Source organism: Trachurus trachurus (genome assembly GCF_905171665.1).
Source record: "Trachurus trachurus genome assembly, chromosome: 17".
NCBI classification, from domain to species: Eukaryota; Metazoa; Chordata; class Actinopteri; order Carangiformes; family Carangidae; genus Trachurus; species Trachurus trachurus.
In genome coordinates this window covers 33650756-33664057 of record NC_139900.1, presented here as the reverse complement: position 1 = coordinate 33664057, position 13302 = coordinate 33650756, and the positions used below count along the sequence as shown (strand labels likewise).

The 13302-nt window shown below is 42.6% G+C and overlaps 1 protein-coding gene across 1 annotated transcript in view; it reads left to right on the top strand.

Annotated features, from left to right (window-relative positions):
• Positions 1 to 11324, top strand: part of LOC311000755 (receptor-type tyrosine-protein phosphatase S-like) — a 67004-nt gene extending 55680 nt beyond the window's left edge. The window contains exons 21-35 of the mRNA XM_083991581.1: positions 191 to 348; positions 2251 to 2262; positions 2484 to 2596; positions 4326 to 4423; positions 4685 to 4808; positions 5313 to 5488; positions 5641 to 5760; positions 6440 to 6594; positions 7018 to 7303; positions 8198 to 8376; positions 8759 to 8885; positions 8986 to 9111; positions 9824 to 9978; positions 10121 to 10256; positions 11011 to 11324. Of these exons, the coding sequence (XP_083847707.1) occupies positions 191 to 348; positions 2251 to 2262; positions 2484 to 2596; positions 4326 to 4423; positions 4685 to 4808; positions 5313 to 5488; positions 5641 to 5760; positions 6440 to 6594; positions 7018 to 7303; positions 8198 to 8376; positions 8759 to 8885; positions 8986 to 9111; positions 9824 to 9978; positions 10121 to 10256; positions 11011 to 11079 (2034 nt within the window). The 3' untranslated portion in view covers positions 11080 to 11324. The remainder of the gene's footprint in view (positions 1 to 190; positions 349 to 2250; positions 2263 to 2483; positions 2597 to 4325; positions 4424 to 4684; positions 4809 to 5312; positions 5489 to 5640; positions 5761 to 6439; positions 6595 to 7017; positions 7304 to 8197; positions 8377 to 8758; positions 8886 to 8985; positions 9112 to 9823; positions 9979 to 10120; positions 10257 to 11010) is intronic.
• Positions 11325 to 13302: the final 1978 nt, after the last annotated feature.

Sequence of the window (13302 nt, the reverse complement as noted above, 5' to 3'; positions counted from 1 at the left end):
GAGACAAGAGATACGAAAATAAATGTAAAATGACAAACATTTTTTATGTTAATACCTTAATTGTAACTATGCTAAAACAGTTTATTTAGTCCTTGTTGTCCTTGTTATAGACAAATAAAAACAACAACACTACCAATGTCTTGCACAGTTTTGCTGACTCTCTACATGTGGATTTATTTATTTTTACCAGAAAATGTACGTGGCCAGCCCCTACACAGACCAAGTGATTGCCCCGGATTCAGACCCTCAGCCATTTGATGCAGGTGATGGTCTGATCTGGGTGGTGGGACCTGTCCTGGCTGTGGTCTTCATCATCTGCATCGTCATCGCCATCCTCCTTTACAAAAAGTGAGCGGAGAATAACTCTATAAAAACAAAATGTCAAGTTTAGGACCATAAGACCAACTCAGACTGTTGGTCAGACCAGGCAAATGCCAAAGGAGCTTTGATTATTACTCTCAAAGGATAAAGCTGCTGAAAAGATGATTTCTTGTGACAGAGGGATATATATTTCTTAATGTCAAGCGTTCAATCAAAAGGACCAGTGCAAAAAAAAAAACCCTACAATAACAGATTCACCAAAGCAAAAAAATAAAAAAGGACCAGTGCAGAGGAACAGTCTTTCAGTACAGTACATGTCAACAAGTGCGGTTGAGGCACACACACATTTATACTCACTCAGGGGCGCCGCCAGGAATTTTGGGCCCCATGACAAAAAAATCAAATTGGGCCCCCTCTGCGGAGCCTAACTATCCCATCGAAAGCTTTACATAACTCTAATTAAAGGCTTGCAACTGTCTTGCTTCTTGTAGTTCAATACTAGTACTAGCACAATATTTACTGCTGGTGATTTGTGCATGCATGCAAGTCTGCATACAGTATGCAGTTCACTATTTGATGCAAGATTAAAAGCCACCATAAAAAATGTGCTAAAGGCCATATTTTACAGTCTCAATGTATTTTTATTGTAAAATTTCAAAATGGAAAATTCTCTTAACATTATTGAACGATTTAAAAAAAAAATAGAAAAGTGAACAAACTTAAAGATATATTAAATTTAAAAAATAAAATAAAAGAGTTTTCTTCTATACAGTCTATGGTTTTACACAATTTTGAAGCCTAATCTCATATATTTGGCGATTTTTTTAATCATTCAAATTTGGCAGGGTGGTTAACAACACACTTTTCTGTGGTCAAACTTAGAACACATATTTATTCTTACTTTACACGGACTTTGTAACTAGGTTACAGATTGACATCCTTTCCTTTGTCTTTCATCTCTCTCTTTTCTCTCTTTCCTTTTTTGAAAACCAGATTTTGGCTTACTAAGTGACATTGTGAACACTGTAGCTCTGGCTGCAACTAAACACCTTCACTGATAAGTGCGCTCAGGCAGGACCAAACCATTTCATGCAGATACAGGGGGGTGGTCGGTCAATATGGATGGTTACTTTTTGGTCAATGGGGATATTTTACTTTTACTGCCAAAAACAAGTAAAAACAAAGAGATCATTAATTTTATTATTATATTTGAAATATATATACTCGATGATGATGGTTTAATAATTTTATATTAGTGTTTACCTATTTTTTGGGGCCCCTGTCAGTCATGGGCCTAACTTTTCCCCCCTGTATGGCCCTGTACTCACTGAACAAATCAGAATGTATCAGACCACAGAGCACTGTATTTTGTAACAGAATTGTTTATTTTTATATAGTACTATTATGCTATAATCTGTATTCATAACATTAGGATAGTGCATGAAAATAAACATAATCCATTGCATTCGTAACAGAGTGTTTCAGTTACTTTTTGTCAACAATGAAAGTCCTTATTACATTTAACTACAGACAGTACTTCTGAGTTAGACCAATTTAGACGTGGATTTCAGTAATATTTTTCTTGACAGTAAAACATATTTCGAGCGCTATTCTTCGACAATACATAAAATGTGTGTCTCTTAGACTGCTTACACTCTGCTCTACTAAAATTGTTTAAATGTCCAGCAATCCTCACACAATTTTCAGTCTGATGTTAATCAAACTTGTTCCAATTTTGAAGTTTGCTATCTCCGTAGGCATCTATCTAACAGTCTAACCCTGTTGTAGACTTGTGATATCTGCTGCAAGCCATCAAGCTTTTGAATACTAATGCAAACTATTGATTTCCTTTTCCAACAATGTCTGTCTGTTTCCTTCCTTTTCTTCCCCTAATTATTCCCTCCCTTGCTCTCGTTTCACTGGAAGCAGCAAACCTGACAGGTAAGATTAAACCAATGTCAAGCTCTTTGTTCGTTTTAACCCACAGCAATTACATTATGCCAGAGAATTTAGTGCAAACCAGTAAAACAGCATATCTCTTAATGCACTATTTACTTACATCAAGTAGCCATACTAATGATGAGTCAGTAGCGAGTCAGCTTTTCCCTCACTGCATGTTTGCATGTGCTAATTGATCATTTGACTCACTGGTGTCTGAGCAGCAAGCGCAAGGACTCTGAACCTGGAACCAAGAGTCTTTTGAGTAACGCAGAGATGATGGCCCATCATCCAACAGACCCTGTGGAGATGAGACGCATCAACTTCCAGACTCCCGGTATGCAGCGCGCGCCCACACAGGCACCAAACACACGCTTTGTATCTGCATAATAAAGTATACTTCCGATTGCTCATCATTTAATAATGAAATATTCATGCAGCTAATTTTAACCTCGGTAAGATTATGCAGACAAGATTGTGAGAGTGCTCCTCCGCATCACAACCGACATGTACCTGGCAGCTTCCAGTCATTTCTGTGATCAAAATGGCCGCTGCCCAAGTAGTACAGTCAGTGCTTAGTCACAGCTGAGTCATGACGGTGTGACAAAATATGATCATCTCCGCTCGCCCACATTCCGCATGCCAGGCTGCAGTTATCACATCTGAACAGACAGATTTACAGCGATTAGTCTTATCACCCTTCAATGTCTCAGAGTCAAGTTTAATGGCGACGGTGATATATCAAAAGTTGTGTTGCCGGTGAACTGTGGTAATTTATCAAGGAATTGACTTTTCTCACCAGTATAACCAAGTTAAACCCCACTGTGAAGTAACTACATGGATTTAGCCGCTCTCACCCCCCGCTGAGTAAGATCTAATAACACAGCTGCTTTGGTTGTGGCATCAGGCCAATGATGCTTCGCTTTCACTTCTTCTATTCAATTAACAGCATCCAAGAGACACACGGCCTGAAGGAATTTAATCACTGTTCTCACTATATTTTTGTAGTTGCAGTTTATAGAAGCGTCCTTGTGAAAAGGTGGCAAGATGTGTCACCTTTTCATCACAGTGGCAGAATGTGCCACAGTAAAAAGGTTTAGACTTTACTCAAGTCAAATGATGCTGTTTTTTCCATTTAATCCATAGACCAAGGTCTTTTTTTAACCATGTTCCTTGGAAGCAAAGTAAAAACCCACAGAATAAAATGTTTCAGCTTCTTTTTTCTAACACAATTTTTTTTTTTTACTCTCTCGTGGCAGTAACACTGAGGCTCCCTCCTCACCCACTTCTCCTCCCCAGAGATTTTTGCTTCTGAGATGCTCTGCAAAGATGAAATTTGTTTCCAACAAAACCGAGCTGATGCTATTTGAGGTCATTTTGGTCGTGACAGGTGCATCTTGTCGTGATTACCTGTGGGTGCTTCAGCGCCAGGCTGCAGAAGAAAATAACTGTTGATATGAGCCTTGTTTTTTTTATACAGCTGTAGCAGGAGAATGGCTTAAATGCTTTTCATAGTGCATCAGGATGCGTTACAATCCAGCAGACATGGAGAACGTATTCTGACATTGGCGTTAAATGGATTGTGTTTATTGCATGCACGGTAGTGTTACTTTGATTTATCGTTGTCGCTATCTGCTTTTTGAATGGATCTCTGTAACCTCTCCTCACTTGCTCCAGCTGTGAAAACAAATGATGGCAGAAGGCATAGGTTGCTTCCTTTTAGTGTGTGTGTGTGTGTGTGTACGTGTACGTGTGTATGTGTGTGCGCTCAACCCTCCTCATTAGTGTTCTGTCTGTGTTTGTTTTCTCTGAGTCGTTGCTCCTCTGATCACATAGAAAGCAATTTATCAAAGAAAAACAATTTACAAACAAACAAGACTCGCCTCACTTTGTCCTCACACATGGATCAAAATTGATTTTCTGCCTCAGCGTGTTCCTTAATGATATGTGATGTTCTGTGATTGTATAATTATCTCCACATCTTTGCATATGAGTGATGTCAGCCCGCAGTAATTTCAGTCATCCAGGCGGAGTTGGCCTCACCTCTGACCCTTGTTGCCGTGCAGGAATGATGAGCCATCCTCCCATCCCCATCAGCGAGCTGGCTGAGCACATAGAGCTGCTGAAGGCAAACGACAACCTCAGACTCTCCCAGGAGTACGAGGTGAGAAATAACTTATTAACCCGTCTGAACAGATAGTTAACATCATTATTGTTTTGAGATGTTAAGCCTGTTAAGTTAAATCTTATTTAACATTTGCATCTCTGCGTGCAGACCATACTGTATGTTCATGATTTATTCAGTAGTGCAATTGATTGCTGTAACTTGCCAGCATTACATTGCACTCTCTTTCCATTATCCTCAAATACACTACTAAATATGCCACCAGTGTTGATGTGTGTCTATCTGCTGCTTCTCCCCCAGTCCATCGACCCCAGCCAGCAGTTCACCTGGGAACACTCGAACCTGGAGGTCAACAAGCCCAAAAACCGCTACGCGAACGTGATCGCGTACGACCACACCAGAGTCATCCTGGCTCCCATAGAAGGTAAAAAATAAAAAAGGAGCAGATTAAAGAAGATGTTTAGAGATTCTGATGGGGAGAGTCTGAGTGTATTCATGCTTTGCTCGCAGGGGAGAGGGGGGTGAACACAAAGATGGGGATACAGAGAGAGAGGAGGGAGGGAGGGGGCTGCATGATGAATGAAAGCTGAAATTGCAAACAGTACTCAAAGACGGGCTGTGTGCAGCGGCATGAGACTGACAAACAGTGCGAGTGCATTCAAGTGCAGCCAGCAGTCCACCAGTACAAGAAGGGGGAGAATGGATTTGATCTGGAGCTCATGAATTCACGCCGACAGAGTCTTGTTTGTTTGTTGTCATCCGCTAGTCATCCAGCAGCAGCCGCAGCAGCCGCCGTCAGCTGGAAGCCGCAGCTGCCTGAACCCGGCGGTTCATTAGGCTGTTTGATGTCATACATGGGGGTTCATTTATTACGTCATTCAAGAAGGTGGCAGTTTAGCGTGGGCCTCACAAGTGTCTCACTTTGCAGGGATCCTGGGGAGCGACTACATCAACGCCAACTACATCGATGGCTACAGGAAGCAAAATGCCTATATTGCTACCCAGGGGCCCCTGGCAGAGACGTTTGGGGACTTCTGGAGGATGGTGTGGGAGCAGCGGGCCGCGTCTGTCGTCATGATGACACGCCTGGAGGAGAAGTCACGGGTAAGAAACCGGGTCTTTACCTACTGACCCATTTGCAGAATATTCATTATGTGGAGCGCTGTTGCGTACCAGCTGCACAAGCATCAAATTTGATTCAATTATGAACTGATCAGTGTTGTCTGGAAACAATATATTTTCCTCTGTCTGTTCAGATAAAGTGTGATCAGTACTGGCCGAGCCGTGGCACAGAGACATACGGGATGATCCAGGTCACGCTTCTGGACACAATGGAGCTGGCCACGTTCTGCGTTCGCACCTTTTCCCTGCATAAGGTAAATTATTTCACTCTTTTCCTCCTGTGTTCACCCTTGACTCACCGCTGTGCCCTCCCACTCCATTAAATTTACTGTCACACCCACCGAAAACTGCTTTGATCTCTGGAGTTTGCTCTTAGGAACCAGGAGCAACTGGAGTAATCATGAATTCCTGCCGTCACTGCATGAGTAGTGCATACGGTCGCTCGGAGGGTCATAGATTAGTCTGGGCTTCATGGAGTGTTCAAACCAGGCCAGCCTCCCTGTGTCAGGCTCTGAGATTTGATCACTGTTGGAGGCAGCGCGAGGCTAATCTAGGACCGTCAGACTGGCGTGTCTCTGTGGCCTACTTACAAACACAGAAACTAGGCCAACTGTAGCTCCCAAGTTTTGCACTGCTTCTTTAAATTTTTGTTTGTGAAACGTCACGTTGGGAGACACGTCTTACAGTAGAGAATAATGCACATGAAATATTCAGCAATGCTCGTGTGTTATTCCTGTTTTTTGTTTCCCTCTTTGCAGGAATGTAGGGATATTTATGATATATACAGTTGTGAACAGTGTGGATTTTGTGTAGTTTTCCATTTAAAATCAGTACTGTATGAAGGACAGTGGATGTATTTTTGAGAATAATAATAATAATAGGATGGAGCTTTCACATGACAATGTTTTTTTTTGTGTCTGTTTCCTATGTCAGAGTGGCAACAGTGAGCGGAGAGAGGTGCGTCAGTTCCAGTTCACAGCCTGGCCAGATCACGGTGTACCAGAGTATCCCACCCCCTTCCTCAACTTCCTCCGCAGGGTCAAAGCCTGTAACCCACCTGATGCTGGACCCATCATCGCTCACTGCAGGTACACACACACACACATACTGTACACACACACACAAAGTAGTTTGACATTTGGGGAAATCAATTTTTAGCTCTTTGAGTTGGCTCTCTTTCCAATGGTCAGATGAGATGTTACCAGTGATACGTGAGAAAGACTTAAAATAAATCAATATTCAGAATTGCTATCAACACAAGAACATTGGTCCTGTTTTGTTTTCTCATCTATGTGACGTGTAACTTATGAATATCAGCAGAGAGAAGAGCAGATGTTAGAAAAACACAATTCTTTTCTCTACCTGAATCTTCAAGAGATTATAATAGAGAATAAATAAAGCAATTTTCAAACACTCAAATAAAATGGAAAACAAAAATAGTGCACTATATCCTTCTCTTCTTCTCCTCAAATGCCAAAACTAACATCCCACCTACCCTCCTCCCCCATCAGTGCTGGGGTCGGGCGAACTGGCTGTTTCATCGTCATCGACGCCATGCTGGAGCGTATTCGACATGAGCGCACCGTGGACATCTACGGTCACGTGACCCTGATGCGCTCACAGAGGAACTACATGGTGCAGACGGAGGACCAGTACAGCTTCATCCACGAGGCCCTGCTGGAGGCCGTGGCCTGCGGGAACACCGAGGTGGCCGCCAGGAGTCTGTACTCATACATGCAGAAGCTGTCCAAGGTGGAGAGCGGAGAGCACGTCACCGGCATGGAGCTGGAGTTCAAGGTGGGTGAGGAAGAGTCCAGGAGAAAGAGATTTAAATAAAAGGTCTGGGAAATGTTCTGCTTGAGGTTTTGTCTGGAAAGAGGAACAGAGCAGTGGTATCAGCTGTGGGCAGTTCAACGTGAGACTGATTTTAATTCCAAAAATGTATTTCACCTGAATGATGTTCAGATGTCTGAGGAAGTGAGATTTACTTTAACAATATTTAAAGCAGAAGTGAGTGATATATTTGTGTTAATATAAGTCTTAAATAGTTCTATCTTCCGACAGCAATCACTTACATAGAGTGTTTGGTCTGAAACACGGGTCTGTCAGTCACTCTGCTCTGCTCTGAGCCGAAGAGAAAACATTTATCGTATCCTACAGTTTTTATCCAATGAGGAGAGAGAACGGCATGCAGGGCTGTGTGTGCAGCCAAGGAACGCCGTGAATGTGGTGACGTAGCGACGAGGACTGTTATGGTGCGTTCAAGGAAACTCGTATTTTTCCGACCGTGAAGTGGTACCAGTTCGATCTGGTACGAGTTCACCGGTCGGAAGTTACGAGTGGCCGTTATAGTGACTTTCACCGGTAAAACAGGTCGGAAAAACACGAGTGGGTTGCCTGGAACGCTACAAAGTCGTAAGTTGTGACTTGAAGCTGTAATTTACGATTTCAAAAGCCTGCCTGGAACGCAGCATTAGCCGAAAACGACCGGACCACTTACTTCTGCTTTAATGCAACTGGGAAACACTAATAATAATAATTTTGATTTATATAGCGCCTTTCAAGACACCCAAGGACGCTTAACAATAACACTAGAGCTAGAACTGTGTACATAAGCAAATAACCCTACTCTAGTTAACAGTTGCATGTTATCTGTTATCTCACTTGCACGTTTCCTCTCTCTCCGTCCAGCGACTTGCTAACACCAAAGCCCACACGTCCCGGTTTGTCACAGCCAACCTGCCTTGCAACAAATTCAAGAACCGACTGGTCAACATCATGCCCTATGAAACAACCCGCGTCTGCCTCCAGCCAATCAGAGGCCTGGAGGGCTCCGACTACATCAACGCCAGTTACATAGATGGATACAGGTGTGTTTTCCTCTCACAAACGCTGATTTGACCTGACCCCACCGTCCTCGCATGACGGCTTGATGAGTGAGTGGATTGGATAGGTTTTCACCACAGTGCTCTCACCTGTCATGTCCTGTCACATCTGTCATTACTGTATACATGTTTCCCCCTATTTGTCTCACTGTGGCGCGCTCGCTTCAGCGCCAGTATGGCCGACGGACGCTGAGGAGCTTCTGATGATTCAGGCATTCAGAGTGGTTGCACACACATGTTTTGACTGTTCCTCTTCTTGCCTGAAGCCTGACCCCCTTTTCAGTCTGATTCTTGACAGAGGAAGAAACAAGGAAAATGAAGGGAGGAGGTGGCTTCATATTGTCTGTGTGTGTGTGTGTGTTTACAGGCAGCAGAGAGGCTACATCGCCACCCAGGGTCCTCTGGCTGAGACTACGGAGGACTTCTGGAGGATGCTGTGGGAACACAACTCCACTATAGTCGTCATGCTCACCAAACTGAGAGAAATGGGGCGGGTAGGGACAGAATATGAACAACATACATATGCAAATCGTAGCTGATTCTGGCCATGTACACCACCGCGTTGATCAATACTCTTGTGCTCCGTCCCCTCAGGAGAAGTGTCACCAGTACTGGCCCGCCGAGCGCTCGGCCAGGTACCAGTACTTTGTGGTGGATCCCATGGCAGAATACAACATGCCTCAGTACATCCTGCGGGAGTTCAAAGTCACAGATGCCAGGGTGGGTTCATGTTTGTTGTTGTGTCGTTTAAAGACTTGTTCCCCTATTGTATTGTTGTATTCTGTGTAACACCACACTCCTTGACTTTTCTGCTCTATTCCCAATCCATCAGTGCTGTCAGGAAGCAGTGGCGCCAAGCATGTCCTATCGACCTGTAGTGTGTGTTAGTTAGTGTGTATCTCATATGTGAATGTGTGTACCGCAGCAGGTTAGCACTATCGACAAGCAGCCCTGGATTACTCATTCAACCATGCTGTCTCAAGATTATCTTGACAGTATATGTTTGCTTGTGTGTGCTTGTGTGTGCATGTGCACATCCGCTCGTGCACTTCATGCCAGTCATAGATAACTCCAGTTAAGCCTGTCCTGCTCTGACGCCACATCGACAGATGCTCTATTGATCTCCATTAAAGGGGAGTCAGAGAGGCTGAGCAGAGGAGAAAAGATGTAATTGCGTACTGAGTGGCTGACAATAGCAGACGCACTGACGTTACAGCTTGAAGTTAACCACAGCCACTGATCCTGGGTCAGATAACAGTAATGATTAGAAGGTAAAAAAGGACGTTGCTTTGCAGAGCCTCAGTCCTCACTCTTGGAAATAAACATCTTGATGGCGTTGAAAAGACGAGAGCCACTTTCACATCAGCCCAGCCTGCAGGTTTTCACTAAATATTTATGAGCCGTTGTTCTTAACACTCTCTCACTCCTGCAGGACGGCCAGTCTCGGACAGTGCGCCAGTTCCAGTTCACTGATTGGCCAGAGCAAGGCGTGCCCAAATCTGGGGAGGGTTTTATCGATTTCATTGGCCAAGTGCACAAAACCAAGGAGCAGTTTGGTCAGGATGGGCCAATCAGCGTTCACTGCAGGTATGCATCAGGGTTTGTCGTGGTGACACTACTCATCGTAGGGTAGAGGGATATTTTGATGATGTGATTACAAACTAGAGCACACTCATGTCAGTGCTCTTCACTGCAGACCATAGTCAAATGTTTTGCTGTATGTCTGTAGTGCTGGCGTGGGGCGGACAGGTGTCTTCATCACTCTGAGTATTGTCCTGGAGAGGATGCGTTACGAAGGAGCAGTGGACATCTTCCAGACTGTCAAAATGCTGCGGACACAGAGACCAGCCATGGTGCAGACTGAGGTAAACACTGATTCAAACAACATGGCAGAGATACAAGATTCATTGAGCATGGTAGGGACATGAGCAGGGAGAGCACTGGTACTGCACACTATCAGTTAAAGCAATACTCACATCAATCCAATAATTATTCTTGAGTGTTATTTATTGATTTAAGAGATCACTGTTTGCTTTTTGACTTCCTTTAAGTAAGCCTATATTTTCATGTACTTGACCATCTGTAAACAGCTTTTTCCACTTGTGTGCACTTACATCTGAAAATGCTTAATATATTTTATGTGCACTCATTTTATTATGCATCCCTGGATATAATTACTACTCATGCCCAGGAATGGATAATACATTAAACATTTTTAGTCGTTATTGAGTTCATTAAAACAGGTGTGTGTTAACTGTGTTATCAGATGATCCAACAGTCTTTTTAAATTGCTTGTTTATCTTAGTTTATTGGATTTTTTTTTAATCTGTGTTAATAGAATTTATATCACTACACAATTCACTTCCAATTCAGTATTATCCAGATTAGGAGTAATTTCTTTTGTCTGGGCAGACAATGCACATTTAAAAACCAGAAAAGAAATGTTTATAACTACACATTTTTATGCAGTCAGATTTTAGTGAAACCCCTTCTACAATACAATTGTCATTTCATGACATCTCATATCAGTGTCTAAGTGAGATTGAGTAAGTGTTACGCACAGCCAGAAAAAACAATGTAGCACCTGTCTGTCTTAACAAACCCTTTTCTGTCGCACAGGATGAGTACCAGTTCTGTTACCAGGCGGCTCTGGAGTACCTGGGTAGCTTTGACCACTATGCAACGTAAGTGAAGAGACATCTATCCGTCCATCCTTCTGCTTCGAGGTCTACAAACAAACCAACAAGTGAAACAAGAGAACGACAGGCTGAAACTACATGAACATTGAACCTTTTCCGGAAGACAGATTCTACACCAACAAGGACAAAAAGCAACAACAAAAACAGCAACAAGAAATCTGTGTCTAACAGCAGCCACACTCATCAGGACCTCTCCCGAGGAGCTGGTGGGTGTGGAGACTATCCATGTGTAATCCATATACTTACCTCAGTGTTCCAGTGTGAAGGACGTATAATACATGTGTGTTGTGGTCAGCTATCTCCAATATGAACCAGTGAAATACAAATGGCTTCTGAACAGGAATTATGATAATATATGTGTATAAAATATAAAAAGAGTTAAAAAAAGAAAAAAAGAAAAAAAAAACATTTAAAAACACAAAGAGCCTGGATATTTGCTGCACCCTAAATGGGCTTTTTATCCTCAACTTTGTATCTATTGGTTTGATGTACTAAGGGATTACCAAGTGCAAAGGTGAACATTTCTATGTGTCTGTGAGTCAAAGCTGTCCACTGCTACCACAGGTAGTTCTGACTATAGTAAATAAAGCAGATGACGAGGTTACGCCTCAGCAGAAGCCCACAGTGCGGACTCACCACGCTGAGGACTGTTGGAGAAGCATGTGGATGCTCATTTACCCAGCGCACAGTGCCAAGAGAAACCATGCAGCGTGAACATGAAACTGTGGCCTACAGGGAGATATGGCTCCGTCTTTTCATCCAGCATTAACATGAAGTCAGACTAGAGACCGCTCTTAAACGCTGACCAAGGATCAGTTCACACTCCCCAGTTGTGTCCTCACTGCGTAACAGCTGGCCTCAGAACAGTGATTAGAGTCCATCATAGCCTCAACTGGGCTTAGATTTGTAGTCCAGTGCTTTCTTCATTCAACAAAGCTTGCTTGCTATTTGCTGTAGTCCTTGTTCATCCTCTAGCTCAGATTCTCTTGATGTCAGTCCCATTGTGTCAGTTCAACAGTGGCTTATTGAAGGAGGCGCTAATGAAAGAATTGAGCTTCAATCCCTTTTTTTTTGTTGAATTCTTGGCCCATTTTTGCAGATTTTTCTGTGTTTTTACTGTATGTCTTTGCCTTACGCCGACTTATTTCTTGTGTTTTAACATGCTGCCTAATACTCATGCGTTGTGTGCTAAACTTTTATTGTCATACAGTATCTAAACTCGAGGATGAAAGTTGTTCCCTAATCATTTTCCTCCGAAGCTTACCTACTTGAATTGCACCACTTTGCGGTTAAATCACTGATATTTTAACATTTCGGGCAACGAAAAATAATGAGAGAAATCCACCGCCACCCCACCCCACCCCCTACATTCAACAATCCTGTCCCCTTTCCCACTTACTCCATTAAAACTCTCTCTGGCCCTGAATCACACTGTACAGAACATCCCAACCTAACTAATTGATGTTTTCCCTCCGTCTAACTCCAGTACAACTGCACAAGTCCTTGATATTGATATATATCTTTTCTTGATTTGACATATAATCATTAATTGGTCCCACGTGGTGATTGAAGAGCACAGCAATGTTCCAGTGTCTCAGACATATCGGGCGATTTCACAATTTTGTACATACAGTCTTATCACTTGAGTCCTATACAGTACAGTTACATACGTCTGAGCACAAGATATAACATGGGATTGGATGTGATGTAGTTCTTATTGTCGCAAAAAAAAGCCTTATTGTTATCGTTCACTTTGTCATATTTATTTCATATGATTTTTAAAAATATTTATTATTCTATTTTGTTACTTTTTATGTTTGTTTTTATTTATTTATTTGGGATATCTAGCAACTATAACCTATAAGATGTTGTTTACTTGTTTCTTTGGCGAGCCAATGTTAAAGTAAGATATTGTCACTGTTTGTTTTTTAATTTTTAATGGTCAGTTTTGGTGCTTTTTTATTTGCTTTATTATTCTAAAGTATGCCCTCTGTGTAGGGTACTATTTGATACTGATTACTGATGTCCGATTAGTTAGCTAGAGATGTACATTAGAGGCAGACATAGTTAAAGTTTACAGTGATGCCCTTTTAATGCCCTCCCCCGCTCGACCTCCATAGCAACAACAGTGGCGTGATCCTAGCAACAGAGGGATGATCCACCCCACCGAGAGGTTTAAGGGCATCAGAGAAATTAGATTTATAGAGCAGAC